We start from the raw sequence: 14276 nt of genomic DNA on the forward strand, positions 1-14276 counted from the left end.
GAAATAAGTGACAGAGAGTAAACCCTTCTGAAATTGCTTTGGTATTGTTTACCTTGAAACTTCCTACTGTTGTCTATTAGATAGGACTCAAATTACGGTCAACGAAAAATAAAATTCGCGATAAATCAAATAAATGCCGTCCAAGAACATGCGCGTTACCAGGATTGGCCGAGGGGGGGGGGGGGGTAGGGGGGTGCGCAGTCATAATAACGATATTTTGATCACTCTTGATCGGTTTCAGCTTACACACAGCGGTACATCCCAGCACGCGCGCTATTACGTAAATCATGATGTAACAGATAAAGTAACAAAGGTTGCTAAGGCCAGATTTTCTACAGACCCCGAACTGATCGGTCGACATTTTTTCGCTCTTGTATGTTTCTAAAAATGTCTCACAGGAACCCAGTTTACCGGGGCGGCTCGATGAAGAATTTATCCAGCAAAGACAAAGGTAGGTCACGTGAACACAAATGTCACGTGATCAAAGTGTCATGTGACAATTTGACAAAAATTTGGAAGGAGAAGAAAGATGCGACTTTTAGCAAATGGGAAAAGCGACTTAGAGAAAAGAAAACGTTTACATTTAACATTAAAACCAGGATTTGAGGAAAAAAGGCGGCCAATTTACAAGACCGACAGAAAAAGCAATATGGACTGAGTTCTCTGTCAAAAAATCGCCACTTGAAGCTGAAAGCAAGTTTTTTTTAACTTTATTAAAAAAAATGCTTATTCTTGGTTTTCTTTTTCTTTAGATATCATCCTTCGGCAAAAGGTAAGTTAATGGCCTTAATTTTATTTTGATGGAAAAGGTTTCTGATGCGGGATATGTGATTCACATTAATTGGACAATTTTGGTAATGAGCTAGTGTTCTGTGAAACAAAAAAAAACAATGAACGGAATCAAACGTCTCTCCATTTGGTTTTCTTTGAGTAAACAATTAGGCCTTCTTTCTTCATAAATATAAGTTAAGCTTATTGATATGATATTTTTTTCAGACCGAAGAACTTGATGTTGCAATGCAAGAGATGAAAAGGCTAGAGAAGCTGGTCAAAACTCAAAAGGTATTAAACAAGCTGTCCGAATTAGGTTGATTTGAAAGAACACTAATTATGCAATTCTCTCATTTCTTTGATAATCACATAGGCAATGTAATCTGTGATAATTCTTCAGTGGGACATTTTAATTTTAATGGTTGTATAACATTACACATGTAGAAAACTGGGAGCTCATTACTCATTGATTACTCATATCAATGATTATTTGTATTCACTTTGATTCCAGGAGGAAAACCACAACAAGAAGCAAAGAATTGAGGAAGTAAATAAGTATGTGACATATTGTACATAGAAAGCTTTACGAGGGGAGCTTTTACACATTGTGGGGCCTTGTTTATGTATATACACAATATTATGTGATGGTAGAAAGTAGGGGGGGTATCAAGTGGACAGGAGAAGGGGCGAGAAAAGAGGTTGAGAAGGGGATGGGAGAAGGGGCAAGAAAAGGGGTTTGGGAAGGGGATGGGAGAAGGGGGAATGTATCATTCTCATAAAACAATTTTTCAGCTGTTATCCTTATAAGTTGTGTAACTTGTTTTTGTTTATCAAAAAAGGTCTATTTCTGAGAACAGAAAACTTATGGAGGAACTGTTAAAAGAACAGGTGAGTGCTAAAAAAGCTTTTTGACGAGCTGCTTACTTTAGATTTTTTGGAATCAAAATAATAAGCAAAATTGTTTTTGGTAATTTAGGAGGAGCGAGACAAGCTAATGGAGGACAGGGAGAAGTAAGTATATTTTAATTACTAAATTATACAAAGAAAATATAATAAAAAACTATTTAAACTCTTCTTATAACAGTACTTACAGGTACAATAGTGATACACAGTGGTCACTAACAGTCTATTTATATGCCAACAGCTGGATGTGCTCTTATATTGCTGGTCTTACCATGTCAGAGCTGGTCAACAAGGTGAGTTAGAAGCTACCAGAGGAAATAATTCTTTATTCACATGGGCATATCCAGGATTTAACAATGGAGTCTGTAGGTATAGGTGTTCCAAGTTAAGGCCTGCCTAAAATAGGTGGCATGTAGCGTGTGGCATGAAGCGTGCGACATGACATGTGTCCAAGTTTAGCAACCAAAAGCATGAAGTGTGCGTCAAATTTTGTTTCTCAACTATCAGAGAAACATTTCTTTGTTGGTGCTACAATGTCTTCCTGGGTGGCTAAACTAGGAGACATTCAGGTGACATGTATCACTTGACATGTTACCTTGTTTAGCCATTCTTTATCTAAGGAAATATACTTTATCTAAGAAAATACATCTTTTTGACAGTTCATATGGTACATATTCCCACCCCATACTATTACATTGAATCATATCACAGATCACTGGATTAAATTTTAAGCAACAAAAATATCAATAATCTTGGAAGTTTTTGAATGACTATCATCTGTTTTATTTCTTTTCAGACTGTCAAAATGTGCGATACTTGCGAGGCAGAAAGGTACAAAATTGCTATATTCTTCACTTACAGGTAGTTTAGAGTAGCCTGTATGCTAGTTTAGAGCAATCAATGTAAACTAAATGATGACAACAAGTACACCTGCCAAATTTTCCGTTTCATCAGGGCAACTGATGAAGATTGGACAAGTCTGTTAAATTTAAGTAAACACATAAAAGATCTTTCTTTTGTAAATGTCTGTTCAATAACACTTATTTCTGGATTTCCTTCAGTTCTATTGAGGATCTCCGCTTACAGAAGAAAAAAAGAGAAATAGAGCTGGTATTGAAATAATCTTATTTTATTGAGATCATATTGAGCTATCAACTATACAGTCAATGTGTTTTATTCCAGGTGGAGCAACAAGAAATCCTCAAGAACCTGAAGAATACAGGAGATGACCCAGACAGGTAATAAACAAGATGATACTCCTTCTTGTACAACACTGACAAAAACCCTGGTAATTGTACCTTATTGCCTACCTTACCTACCATACCTATTTTTCTTCGGGGGGGTGATGCGAAATCAGAAAAAGTGGACCTAATTTTTCTGGGGGGGGGAGGAGGGGAGTTCTCTGAACACCCCGAAAAAAACAAATAAAGGATTTTTTATGCCTTTGCAAAATTGCCACGTGATGTTTATTGTCAGATTTGGTTATATACCAGACTGATCTAGCTTATGCTTTATAATTTTGTCTACGAATAGCACGTCTATTGAGAACCAAAAGTGGACCTTCGGCCGTTGTGTGTGTGTGTGGGGGGGGTTGCTTTCGCACCCCCTGCACCCCCCAACCTTCAAACTCCAACATTCTTCCTCATACAACACTGACAAAAACCATGGAACTCATATATTATACCTTTATTGTCTACCTTTAGGGAAATTGCCCTGCTGCAACGTGAATTGGAAGAAGCAAAGGCAAAGCCAGCCACTGTAAGTGAAAACGATTATTGCAGGATTTCACATTTTTGGTGGCATGCCACACAAGAAGGATGAAATTACCTAAAATTGGACAAAATTTATATGTGGAAATATAGACTCATAAACTACTAGTATTAAAGATTGTAGATCACCTGCTCGACTTTGTTGTTTATTCTTGAGGAAGCTTCAAAATAACAATCTACAAATGAAGTCTGATATGTGATTGACAATATTTGATGGAACATCTCTTGGTTACTCTCTTGAATTAGCCAATGTAAATGGAGACTTTGTGTGACTCGCCATTGAACGTTGGGGGGGGGGGGGATAAAATGGCGGTGTAATTGGCCTACTTTATACTAATGGTTCAATTTTCATTTAGGCTGAAATTGCATGTCAGGCAAATGTAGAAATGTCAGACACACAAGTCCAAACAACTTGTGCCTCAACAAACGAATGTGAGACCCAGACAGAGGTCACAAACACCATCAAAGTCACCCAAGAGACCCAGACCGACCCACTTCCAAAGGTCAGTGCCTAGGATCATAATTACTCAGACCTTGATACAATGTTCTTACCATGTTTATGTTTCCTATTTCAGAGGCGGGGTAACCCTGTGACCCGTGCCTGGCGGCGCTTCAGGGAGAGAGTGCGTGGCCTCCGAGACCACCTCTTTCCTGGTGCTGCAGTTCCTGCCCTGTAAGGGGCCTGGTGGTAGCTAGCACAGCTTAAAGGATACCCCTACACATCGAAACATCTCAAGTATGTAGGGGATCAGCCTTACCATGTGATGATCTTTCCACCTTGCTGTGCTAGCTACCAGGACTGGCACACCTTTGCCAGACTGTAAGTACTGCTGTTGCGATTTTATCAGAATGTGTCTTTTTATGACAGATTGACGTCGGGCCAATAGCTCTAACATCTCGAACTCCAACTCTAACATCTCCAACTCCAACTCTAACATCTCCAACTCCAACTCTAACAGCTCCAACTCCAACTCTAACATCTCCAACTCCAACTCTAACATCTCCAACTCCAACTCTAACATCTCCAACTCCAACTCTAACATCTCCAACTCCAACTCTAACATCTCCAACTCCAACTCTAACAGCTCCAACTCCAACTCTAACATCTCCAACTCCAACTCTAACATTTCCAACTCCAACTCTAACATCTCCAACTCCAACTCTAACAGCTCTAACATTTCCTTTTTTCTGTCTACAGGGGTTTGCCGACTTTCCTAATTGGATTATAATTATCTATTATAAGTCGATTATTAATCTTATCAAATTATTTGATTATTACTTATTATCTGGGCCTCTCTGGATACATACTAGTTTATTGCTCCAAATCTGAGAATTGTTTGACCTTATCATGACCCAAAGATTGAAGCTGACACCATTAGGCATATTTCTGGTATCAGCTTTGCAACAGATATCTGATATTTTTAGCTTTTTACCATCAGAACAATTTATGCACTAGCACACCAATAATGCCATGGCTATTGGCTGTTATACATTCACATGTTTTTACATATTTTTATAAGTCTACCGTTTAGTTGAGACCCATTCTGTGGTCACTATGGCATGTTGAGGGCCACACCCAGAGCACCTGTGCACCCCGTTCACCTAAGGGCGTCATCTGCACAGGTGTTCCTGATGAGTGGGGGTTGAGGCGGGAAAGGGTTCCGCGACACCATGTTTTCATGGGCCCCCATGATTTCGAGTTGGGTGTGGCCCCTACAGATGTTGAACATTGAATTGCTTGTAGTGAGTGTATTAAAGTCAAGCTGGTATATGTAAATAGAAAAGAAAGAATGTCAAATAACAATAACCATAGCTAGTGTCATGGTGTGCATCCAAGAATTGTAAATAAAAAGAGTAAATAGTATACCGTATTTGCAGTCGAACTACAGAAATACACCATAACTGTGAATACATATTGAATAAAATGACTGCATCATTGTAACAATACCTACATCCTTGTAGTTGATAATTGGGAGGAAAGATGTTAACCTAATACATCTTATTATTTTATCTTGTCCACCTGTCGCGAATGCCTACCTCCAAGGCAGTACCTAAGACAAAGAGTCCGAAATGAGGCACATCGATGGCATGGACAAGCCCGCGTCTGGTGGATCACGCGCTAGCTCGGTGACGTCGGCGAAATGCCGCGAGCTTGGGCTTCCTGTGCCTAATCTCCAAAGTCGTATATAGTGTTGAAGATTTATGTTAACGCAGAAACCAAGAAATTATCCGGAACTCCCATAAAAGTTCCAAGTAAGGAGGGGCTTTCTTTGTAAGTTCACCTCCGTACCGAGTTCGTCTCGAATGTGTTGAGCCGAGAGGGTCTGGTACTAGCACTCCATGTTACCCCAACATCTAGGCGAACACATGGAGTATGACGTCATTACACAATGGAGCATGACGTCATTAGAAACCAGGATGTCTAGGATTGGACCCAGCCTAGTCCCAGGCGGTCTTACCGGGTTTCCTGCGTTCATCCTAGTCCCAGGCGTTCTTACCGGGTTTCCTGTGTTCAGCCTAGTCCCGGGCGTTCTTACCGGGTTTCCTGTGTTGAGCCTAGTCCTAGGCGTTCTTACCGGTTTTCCTGTGTTTGGGTTTCCTGTGTATGGTAAGAGTTGGGACGTCACAGGAAACCGCTCGCCCCAGCCAAAAGGTTACCTCACGGTTTATTTCCGAGTACAGGATACCCGGTTAGAACGCCTGGGACTAGGCTGGATTTAGACTCCTACGAGCCGCTCTTAGGGAACGCGCTTCCCTTAGGCCCCACGAGCGCCTGCTCCACAGAGCGGCAAAACGAATTAGCCAATCAGCGTTCACTTTCCAAATTCTGGAAAGTTGACGTTGGCTGTTCACGGGCTTTGGATCCACGACGGCGCTTTCAGCGGGTCTCGGGCTCTTCACTCGTCGCTTCGTTGCCGTGAACGGTTCATTTATCTCGTGTTTTACACTCTCAACATGTTTCAATGCTCTTTCTAGTTTCGCAAGGCTTTTGTAGCACTTTGTACAAATAAAAAGACTGGAATGTTCCTTTCCATAAACACTAGGATCTTCTTCCGTCGAACATTTTATCAGTTCGACTAGATCTAGAGAGCTTTTCCTAAAAACATTTACTTTACCAGCAGACACTGGCGTTAAACTGCTACAAATGAAGCATTTATAGTCTGCCTCGACAGTTTTCTAGTTTTCTTTGGAGTTTCTGCCTTATATGTATTTCTGGGACATTTTATTGCAACATTTGCAAAGGAAAAATTGAAAAACTTTCCAGGGGCGGATCCAGAAGTTTAAAAAGGGGGGGGGGGGGGGGGGGGGGCGAAGCAAGAGTTTCAAGAAAGGGGGCGGACTTATTCTTCCTCCGTATATTTCCTTGCATTCGAACAAATCTGCGACGCAATAAAGCTCTTCGGGTCATGAACCGAGCGCTGGACTCTATTGTTCTCTGTGACAGTTGCTATGTGGCGTCTCAAGAACGGCTTGTGATTGGTTTCGCGGGAAAAATAAAGATTCATATATGGTCATTTTAGCCCTATAAATCGTGTATTTGAACGTTTTCCCGCTGTTTTCGATACAGCAGGCTCAGGTTTGACAAGATGTAAACACCACGAGCGTTTGAGTAAGTTCCCGAGGAATGTAGCGAAGAAATGCGCTAAATTGCCTGGATTCAACTGGAGACAAAGACACATAGACTCACAAAATACGTTCTATCTGTATCAGGATTTATTCGATCGAACTGAAACTTGGCAACCAAAAACTAGACATAATTTAAAAACTTTTCATCAGAGTACGCCATCGATTTATTTTTCGATTTATTTTTCGCGGAATAATCTCTAGCGGAACTTGAATTTTTATTTTTCGCAACTAATTTCTCGCATTTAATTTTTTTTTGCGCACTCTGATGAAAAGTTTTATTCTATCCTTAGGTATCATATACTGAGTTTATATTGGGTTACATTGAAACGCGTTTGCTCTAGAGCGAAAATGAGCATTTTCGGCTTAATTAACAGCCTACGGCAAATAGCCGACTTCCTCGAATTTTTTTCAGATGACTAAAATGACAATTTTGTTATGAAGTTGGATAATGTATCTGTTTGTTGTGAAAGTTTCGACCATTTTTATGCAAAAGCGGCCTCATAAATGTAATTTGTAATTTAGGGTAATTTGAGCGCGTATTTGCCTTTTTGCCTTTCGTAACGCCTCAATTTTAAGCCAAATGTCTGAAAAAGGGGGGGGGGGGGGGTGGTTACTACGTATTCAATCCAGGTCATTAATAGGAATTATGAAGAGGGGTGGTAGAAGTATAAAGCCGTGCGGAACCTCGGAAGTAACGAAAATAGTGCGCGCGGTATTACGTAAGTCATGATGTAACATCCTATCATGATAACGTAACAAAGGTTGCTAAGGTTTCCCGCCAGATTTTCTACAGACCCCGAACTGATCGGTCGAAATTTTTTCGCTCTTCAATTTTCCTAAAAAATGTCTCACAGGAACCCAGTTTACCGGGGCGGCTCGATGAAGAATTTATCCAGCAAAGACAAAGGTAGGTCACGTGAACACAAGTGTCACGTGATCAAAGAGTAATGTGATAATATGACAAAAATTTGGAAGAAGAAGAAAGATGCGACTTTTAGCAAATGGAAAAAGCGACTTAGAAAAGGGGAAACGTTTACATTTAACATTAAGACAAGGATCTGAGGGAAAAAGGCGGCCAATTAACAAGACCGACAGAAAAAGCAATATGGACTGAGTTCTCTGTCAAAAAACCGCCACTTGAATATGAAAGCAAGTTTTTTTAAACTTTATTTTTATAAAATTTGTTAATTCTTGGTTTTCTTTTTCTTTAGATATCATCCTTCGGCAAAAGGTAAGTTGATGCCCTTAATTTTATTTTGATGGAAAAGGTTTCTGATGCGGGATATGTGATTCACATTAATTGGACAATTTTGGTAATGAGCTAGTGTTCTGTGAAACAAAAAAAAAACAATGAACGGAATCAAACGTCTCTCCATTTGGTTTTCTTTGAGTAAATAATTTGGCCTTCTTTCTTCATAAATATAAGTTAAGCTTATTGTTATGATATTTTTTTCAGACCGAAGAACTTGATGTTGCAATGCAAGAGATGAAAAGGCTAGAGAAGCTGGTCAAAACACAAAAGGTATTAAACAAGCTGTCCGAATTAGGTTGATTTGAAAGAACACTAATTTTGCAATTCGCTCATTTTTTTGATAATCACATAGGCAATGATAATTCTTCAGTGGGACATTTTAATTTTAATGGTTGTATAACATTACACATGTAGAAAACTGGGAGCTCATTACTCATTGATTACTCATATCAATGATTATTTGTATTCACTTTGATTCCAGGAGAAAAACCACAACAAGAAGCAAAGAATTGAGGAAGTAAATAAGTATGTGACATATTGTACATAGAAAGCTTTACGAGGGGAGCCTTTGACACATTGCGGGGCCTTGTTGATGTATATACACAATATTATGTGATGGAAGAAAGTAGTGGGGGGGGTATCAAGGGGACAGGAGAAGGGGCGAGAAAAGAGGTTGAGAAGGGGATGGGAGAAGGGGCAAGAAAAGGGGTTTGGGAAGGGGATGGGAGAAGGGGCAAGAAAAGGGGTTTGGGAAGGGGATGGGAGAAGGGGCGAGAAAAGAGGGTTGAGAACGGGCGAGTAAAGGGGGTTGAGAAGGGAATGGGAGAAGGGCAAGAAAAGAAGGTTGAGAAGGGAATGGGAGAAGGGGCAAGAAAAGGGGTTTGGGAAGGGGATGGGAGAAGGGGCGAGAAAAGGGGTTTGGGAAGGGGATGGGAGAAGTGGCGAGAAAAGGGGTTTGGGAAGGGGATGGGAGAAGGGGCAAGAAAATGGGGTTGAGAAGGGAATGGGAGAAGGGGCAAGAAAAGGGGTTTGGGAAGGGGATGGGAGAAGGGGCGAGAAAAGGGGTTTGGGAAGTGAATGGGAGAAGGGGCAAGAAAAGGGGGTTGAGAAGGGGATGGGAGAAGGGGCAAGAAAAGAGGTTTGGGAAGGGGATGGGAGAAGGGGCAAGAAAAGAGGTTTGGGATGGGGATGGGAGAAGGGGCAAGAAAAGGGGTTTAAGAAGGGAATGGGAGAAGGAGGAATGTATCATTCTCATAAAACAATTTTTTAGCTGTTATCCTTATAAGTTGCGAAACTTGTTTTTGTTTATCAAAAAAGGTCTATTTCGGAGAACAGAAAACTTATGGAGAAACTATTAAAAGAACAAGTGAGTGCTAAAAAAGTTTATTTGACGAGCTACTTACTTTAGATTTTTTGGAATCCAAATAATAAGAAAAATTGTTTTTGGTAATTTAGGAGGAGCGAGACAAGCTAATGGAGGACAGGGAGAAGTAAGTATATTTTAATTACTAAATTATACAAAGAAAATATAATAAAAAACTATTTAAACTCTTCTTATAACAGTACTTACAGGTACAAAAGTGATGCACAGTGGTCACTAACAGTCTATTTATATGCCAACAGCTGGATGTGCTCTTATATTGCTGGTCTTACCATGTCAGAGCTGGTCAACAAGGTGAGTTAGAAGCTACCAGAGGAAATAATTCTTTATTTACATGGGCATATCCAGGATTTAACAATGGAGTCTGCAGGTATAGGTGTTCCAAGTTAAGGCCTGCCTAAAATAGGCGGTATGTAGCGTGTGGCATGAAGCGTGCGACATGACATGTTTCCAAGTTTAGCCACCAAAAGCATGAAGTGTGCGTCAAATTTTGTTTCTCAACTATCAGAGAAACATTTCTTTGTTGGTGCTACAATGTCTTCCTGGGTGGCTAAACTAGGAGACATTCAGGTGACATGTATCACTTGACATGTCACCTTGTTTAGCCAGGCTTTATCTAAGGAAATATACTTTATCTAAGAAAATACATCTTTTTGACAGTTCATATGGTACATATTCCCACCCCATACTATTTCATTGAATCATATCACAGATCACTGGATTAAATTTTAAGCAACAAAAATATCAATTATCTTGGAAGTTTTTGAATGACTATCATCTGTTTTATTTCTTTTCAGACTGTCAAAATGTACGATACTTGCGAGGCAGAAAGGTACAAAATTGCTATATTCTTCACTTACAGGTAGTTTAGAGTAGCCTGTATGCTAGTTTAGAGCAATCAATGTAAAATAAATGATGACAACAAGTACACCTGCCAAATTTTCCGTTTAATCAGGGCATCTGATGAAGATTGAACAAGTCTGTTAAATTTAAGTGAACACATGAAAGATCTTTCTTTTGTAAATGTCTGTTCAATAACACTTATTTCTGGATTTCCTTTCAGTTCTATTGAGGATCTGCGCTTACAGAAAAAGAAAAGAGAAATAGAGCTGGTATTGAAATAATCTTATTTTATTGAGATCATATTGAGCTATCAACTATACAGTCAATGTGTTTTATTCCAGGTGGAGCAACAAGAAATCCTCAACAACCTGAAGAATACAGGAGATGACCTAGACAGGTAATAAACAACATGATACTCCTTCTTGTACAACACTGACAAAAACCCTGGAACTTGTACCTTATTGCCTACCTTTAAACTCCAACATCGACAAAAACCCTGGAACTAATATCTTATTTGTCAAGCTCAAAACTCCTGTACCCAGGATTTTTCTTCGGGGGGGGGGGGGGGGGGGGGGGGGTGCGAAATCCGAAAAAGTGGACCTAATTTTTCTGGGGGGGGGAGTTCTCTGAACACCCCGATTTAAACAAATAAAGGATTTTTTATGCCTTTGCAGTATTGCCACGGGCTGTTTATTGTCAGATTTGGTTATATACCAGACTGATCTAGCTTATGCTTTATAATTTTGTCTACAAATAGCACGTCTATTGAGAACCAAAAGTGGACCTTCGGCCGTTATGGGGGGGGGGGTTACTCCAACATTCTTCCTCATACAACACTGACAAAAACCATGGAACTCATATATTATACCTTTATTGTCTACCTTTAGTGAAATTGCCCTGCTGCAACGTGAATTGGAAGAAGCAAAGGCAAAGCCAGCCACTGTAAGTGAAAACGATTATTGCAGGATTTCACATTTTTGGGGGCATGCCACACAAGATAGGATGGAATTACCTAAAATTGGACAAAATTTATATGTGGAAATATAGACTCATAAACTACCAGTATTAAAGAATGTAGATCACCTGCTCGACTGTTTTTTATTCTCGAGGAAGCTTTAAAATAACAATCTACAAATGAAGTATGATATGTGATTGACAATATTTGATCGAACATCTCTTGGTTACTCTCTTGAATTAGCCAATGTAAATGGAGACTTTGTGTGACTCGCCATTGAACGTTTGGGGGGGGGAGGGGATAAAATGGTGGTGTAATTGGCCTACTTTATACTAATGGTTCAATTTTCATTTAGGCTGAGATTGCATGTCAGGCAAATGTAGAAATGTCAGACACACAAGTCCAAACAACTTGTGCCTCAACAAACGAATGTGAGACCCAGACAGAGGTCACAAACACCATCAAAGTCACCCAAGAGACCCAGACCGACACACTTCCAAAGGTCAGTGCCTAGGATCATAATTACTCAGACCTTGATACAATGTTCTTACCATCTTTATGTTTCCTATTTCAGAGGCAGGGTAACCCTGTGACCCGTGCCTGGCGGCGCTTGAGGGAGAGAGTGCGTGGCCTTCGAGACCCCCTCTTTCCTGGTGCTGCAGTTCCTGCCCTGTAAGGGGCCACTGGAGGTAGCTAGCACAGCTTAAAGGATACCCCTACACATCGAAACATCTCAAGTATGTAGGGGATCAGCCTTACCATGTGATGATCTTTCCACCTTGCTGTGCTAGCTACCAGGACTGGCACACCTTTGCCAGACTGTACGTACTGCTGTTGCGATTTTATCAGAATGTGTATTTTTTTGACAGATTGACATCGGGCCAATTGCTCTAACATTTCCTTTTTTCTGTCTACAGGGGTTGGCTGACTTTCCTAATTGGATTATAATTATCTATTATAAGTCGATTATTAATCTTATCAAATTATTTAATTATTACTTATTATCTGGGTCTCTCCGGATACATACTAGTTTATTGCTCCAAATCTGAGAATTGTTTGACCTTATCATGACCCAAAGATTGAAGTTGACACCATTAGGCATATTTCTGGTATCAGCTTTGCAACAGATAGCTGATATTTTTAGCTTTTTACCATCAGAACAATTTATGCACTAGCACACCAATAATGCCATGGCTATTGGCTGTTATACACTCACATGTTTTTACATATTTTTATAAGTCTACCATTTAGTTGAGACCCATTCTGTGGTCACTATGGCATGTTGAGGGCCACACCCAGAGCACCTGTGCACCCCGTTCACCTAAGGGCGTCATCTGCACAGGTGTTCCTGATGAGTGGGGGTGAAGGCGGGAAAGGGTTCCGCGACACCATGTTTTCATGGGCCCCCATGATTCCGAGTTGGGTGTGGCCCCTACAGATGTTGAACATTGAATTGCTTGTAGTGATTGTATTAAAGTCAAGCTGGTAACTGTAAATAGGAAAGAAAGAATGTCAAATAACAATAACCATAGCTAGTGTCATGGTGTGCATCCAACATTTGTAAATAAAAAGAGTAAATAGTATACCGTATTTGGAGTCAAACCTAGGGCTTTCTTTGTAAGTTCACTTCCGTACCGAGTTCGTCTCGAATGTGTTGAGCCGAGAGGGTCTGGTACTAGCACTCCATGTTACCCCAACATCTAGGCGAACACATGGAGTATGACGTCATTACACATGGAGCATGACGTCATTAGAAACCAGGATGTCTAGGATTGGACCCAGCCTAGTCCCAGGCGGTCTTACCGGGTTTCCTGCGTTCATCCTAGTCCCAGGCGTTCTTACCGGGTTTCCTGTGTTCAGCCTAGTCCCGGGCGTTCTTACCGGGTTTCCTGTGTTGAGCCTAGTCCTAGGCGTTCTTACCGGTTTTCCTGCGTTCATCCTAGTCCCAGGTGGTCTTACCTGGTTTCCTGTGTTCATCCTAGTCCCAGGTGGTCTTACCTGGTTTCCTGTGTTCATCCTAGTCCCAGGCGTTCTTACCGGGTTTCCTGTGTTGAGCCTAGTCGTAGGGTTCTTACCGGTTTTCCTGTGTTTGGGTTTCCTGTGTATGGTAAGAGTTGGGACGTCACAGGAAACCGCTCGCCCCAGCCCAAAGGTTACCTCACGGTTTATTTCCGAGTACAGGAAACCCGGTTAGAACGCCTGGGACTAGGCTGGATTTAGACTCCTACGAGCCGCTCTTAGGGAACGCTTCCCTTAGGCCCCACGAGAGCGGCAAAACGAATTAGCCAATCAGCGTTCACTTTCCAAATTCTGGAAAGTTGAGGTTGGCTGTTCACGGGCTTTTTCGTTGCCGTGAACGGTTCATTTATCTCGTGTTTTACACTCTCAACATGTTTCAATGCTCTTTTTAGTTTCGCAAGGCTTTTGTAGCACTTTGTACAAATAAAAAGACTGGAATATTCCTTTCCATAAACACTGGGATCCTCTTCCGTCGAACATTTTATCAGTTCGACTAGATCAAGAGAGCTTTTCCTAAAAACATTTACTTTACCAGCAGACACTGTCGTTAAACTGCTACAAATGAAGCATTTATAATCTGCCTCGACAGTTTTCTTTGGAATTTCTGCCTTATATGTATTTCTGGGACTTTTTATTGCAACATTTGCAAAGGAAAAATTGAAAAAAAATTGAAAAATTGAAAATTTTTTCAGGGGCGGATCCAGAAGTTTAGAAAAAGGGGGGGGGGGGGGGGCGAAGCAAAAGTTTCAAGAAAGG

General features: G+C 40.7%; 2 protein-coding genes across 2 annotated transcripts; both read left to right on the forward strand.

Annotated features, from left to right (window-relative positions):
- Positions 1-301: 301 nt before the first annotated feature.
- On the forward strand, positions 302-5390 carry LOC5499619. Its single transcript, XM_048720220.1, has 14 exons — positions 302-451; positions 753-772; positions 997-1062; positions 1283-1326; positions 1611-1659; positions 1748-1782; positions 1916-1967; positions 2471-2505; positions 2736-2784; positions 2857-2912; positions 3378-3432; positions 3800-3946; positions 4019-4263; positions 4642-5390. Exons 1-13 carry the CDS (start codon positions 376-378, stop codon positions 4118-4120), a joined length of 786 nt encoding a protein of 261 aa, XP_048576177.1. The 5' UTR covers positions 302-375; the 3' UTR covers positions 4121-4263; positions 4642-5390.
- A 2399-nt stretch (positions 5391-7789) lies between these two features.
- LOC116613314 lies at positions 7790-13084 on the forward strand. Its single transcript, XM_048720227.1, has 14 exons — positions 7790-7977; positions 8282-8301; positions 8527-8592; positions 8804-8847; positions 9640-9688; positions 9778-9812; positions 9946-9997; positions 10501-10535; positions 10767-10815; positions 10888-10943; positions 11434-11488; positions 11857-12003; positions 12076-12322; positions 12419-13084. The coding sequence occupies exons 1-13, from the start codon at positions 7914-7916 to the stop codon at positions 12175-12177; spliced, it is 774 nt and encodes a 257-aa protein (XP_048576184.1). The 5' UTR covers positions 7790-7913; the 3' UTR covers positions 12178-12322; positions 12419-13084.
- The last annotated feature ends 1192 nt before the right edge of the window (positions 13085-14276 follow it).

This window comes from Nematostella vectensis, chromosome 12 (assembly GCF_932526225.1).
Source record: "Nematostella vectensis chromosome 12, jaNemVect1.1, whole genome shotgun sequence".
NCBI lineage: Eukaryota > Metazoa > Cnidaria > Anthozoa > Actiniaria > Edwardsiidae > Nematostella > Nematostella vectensis.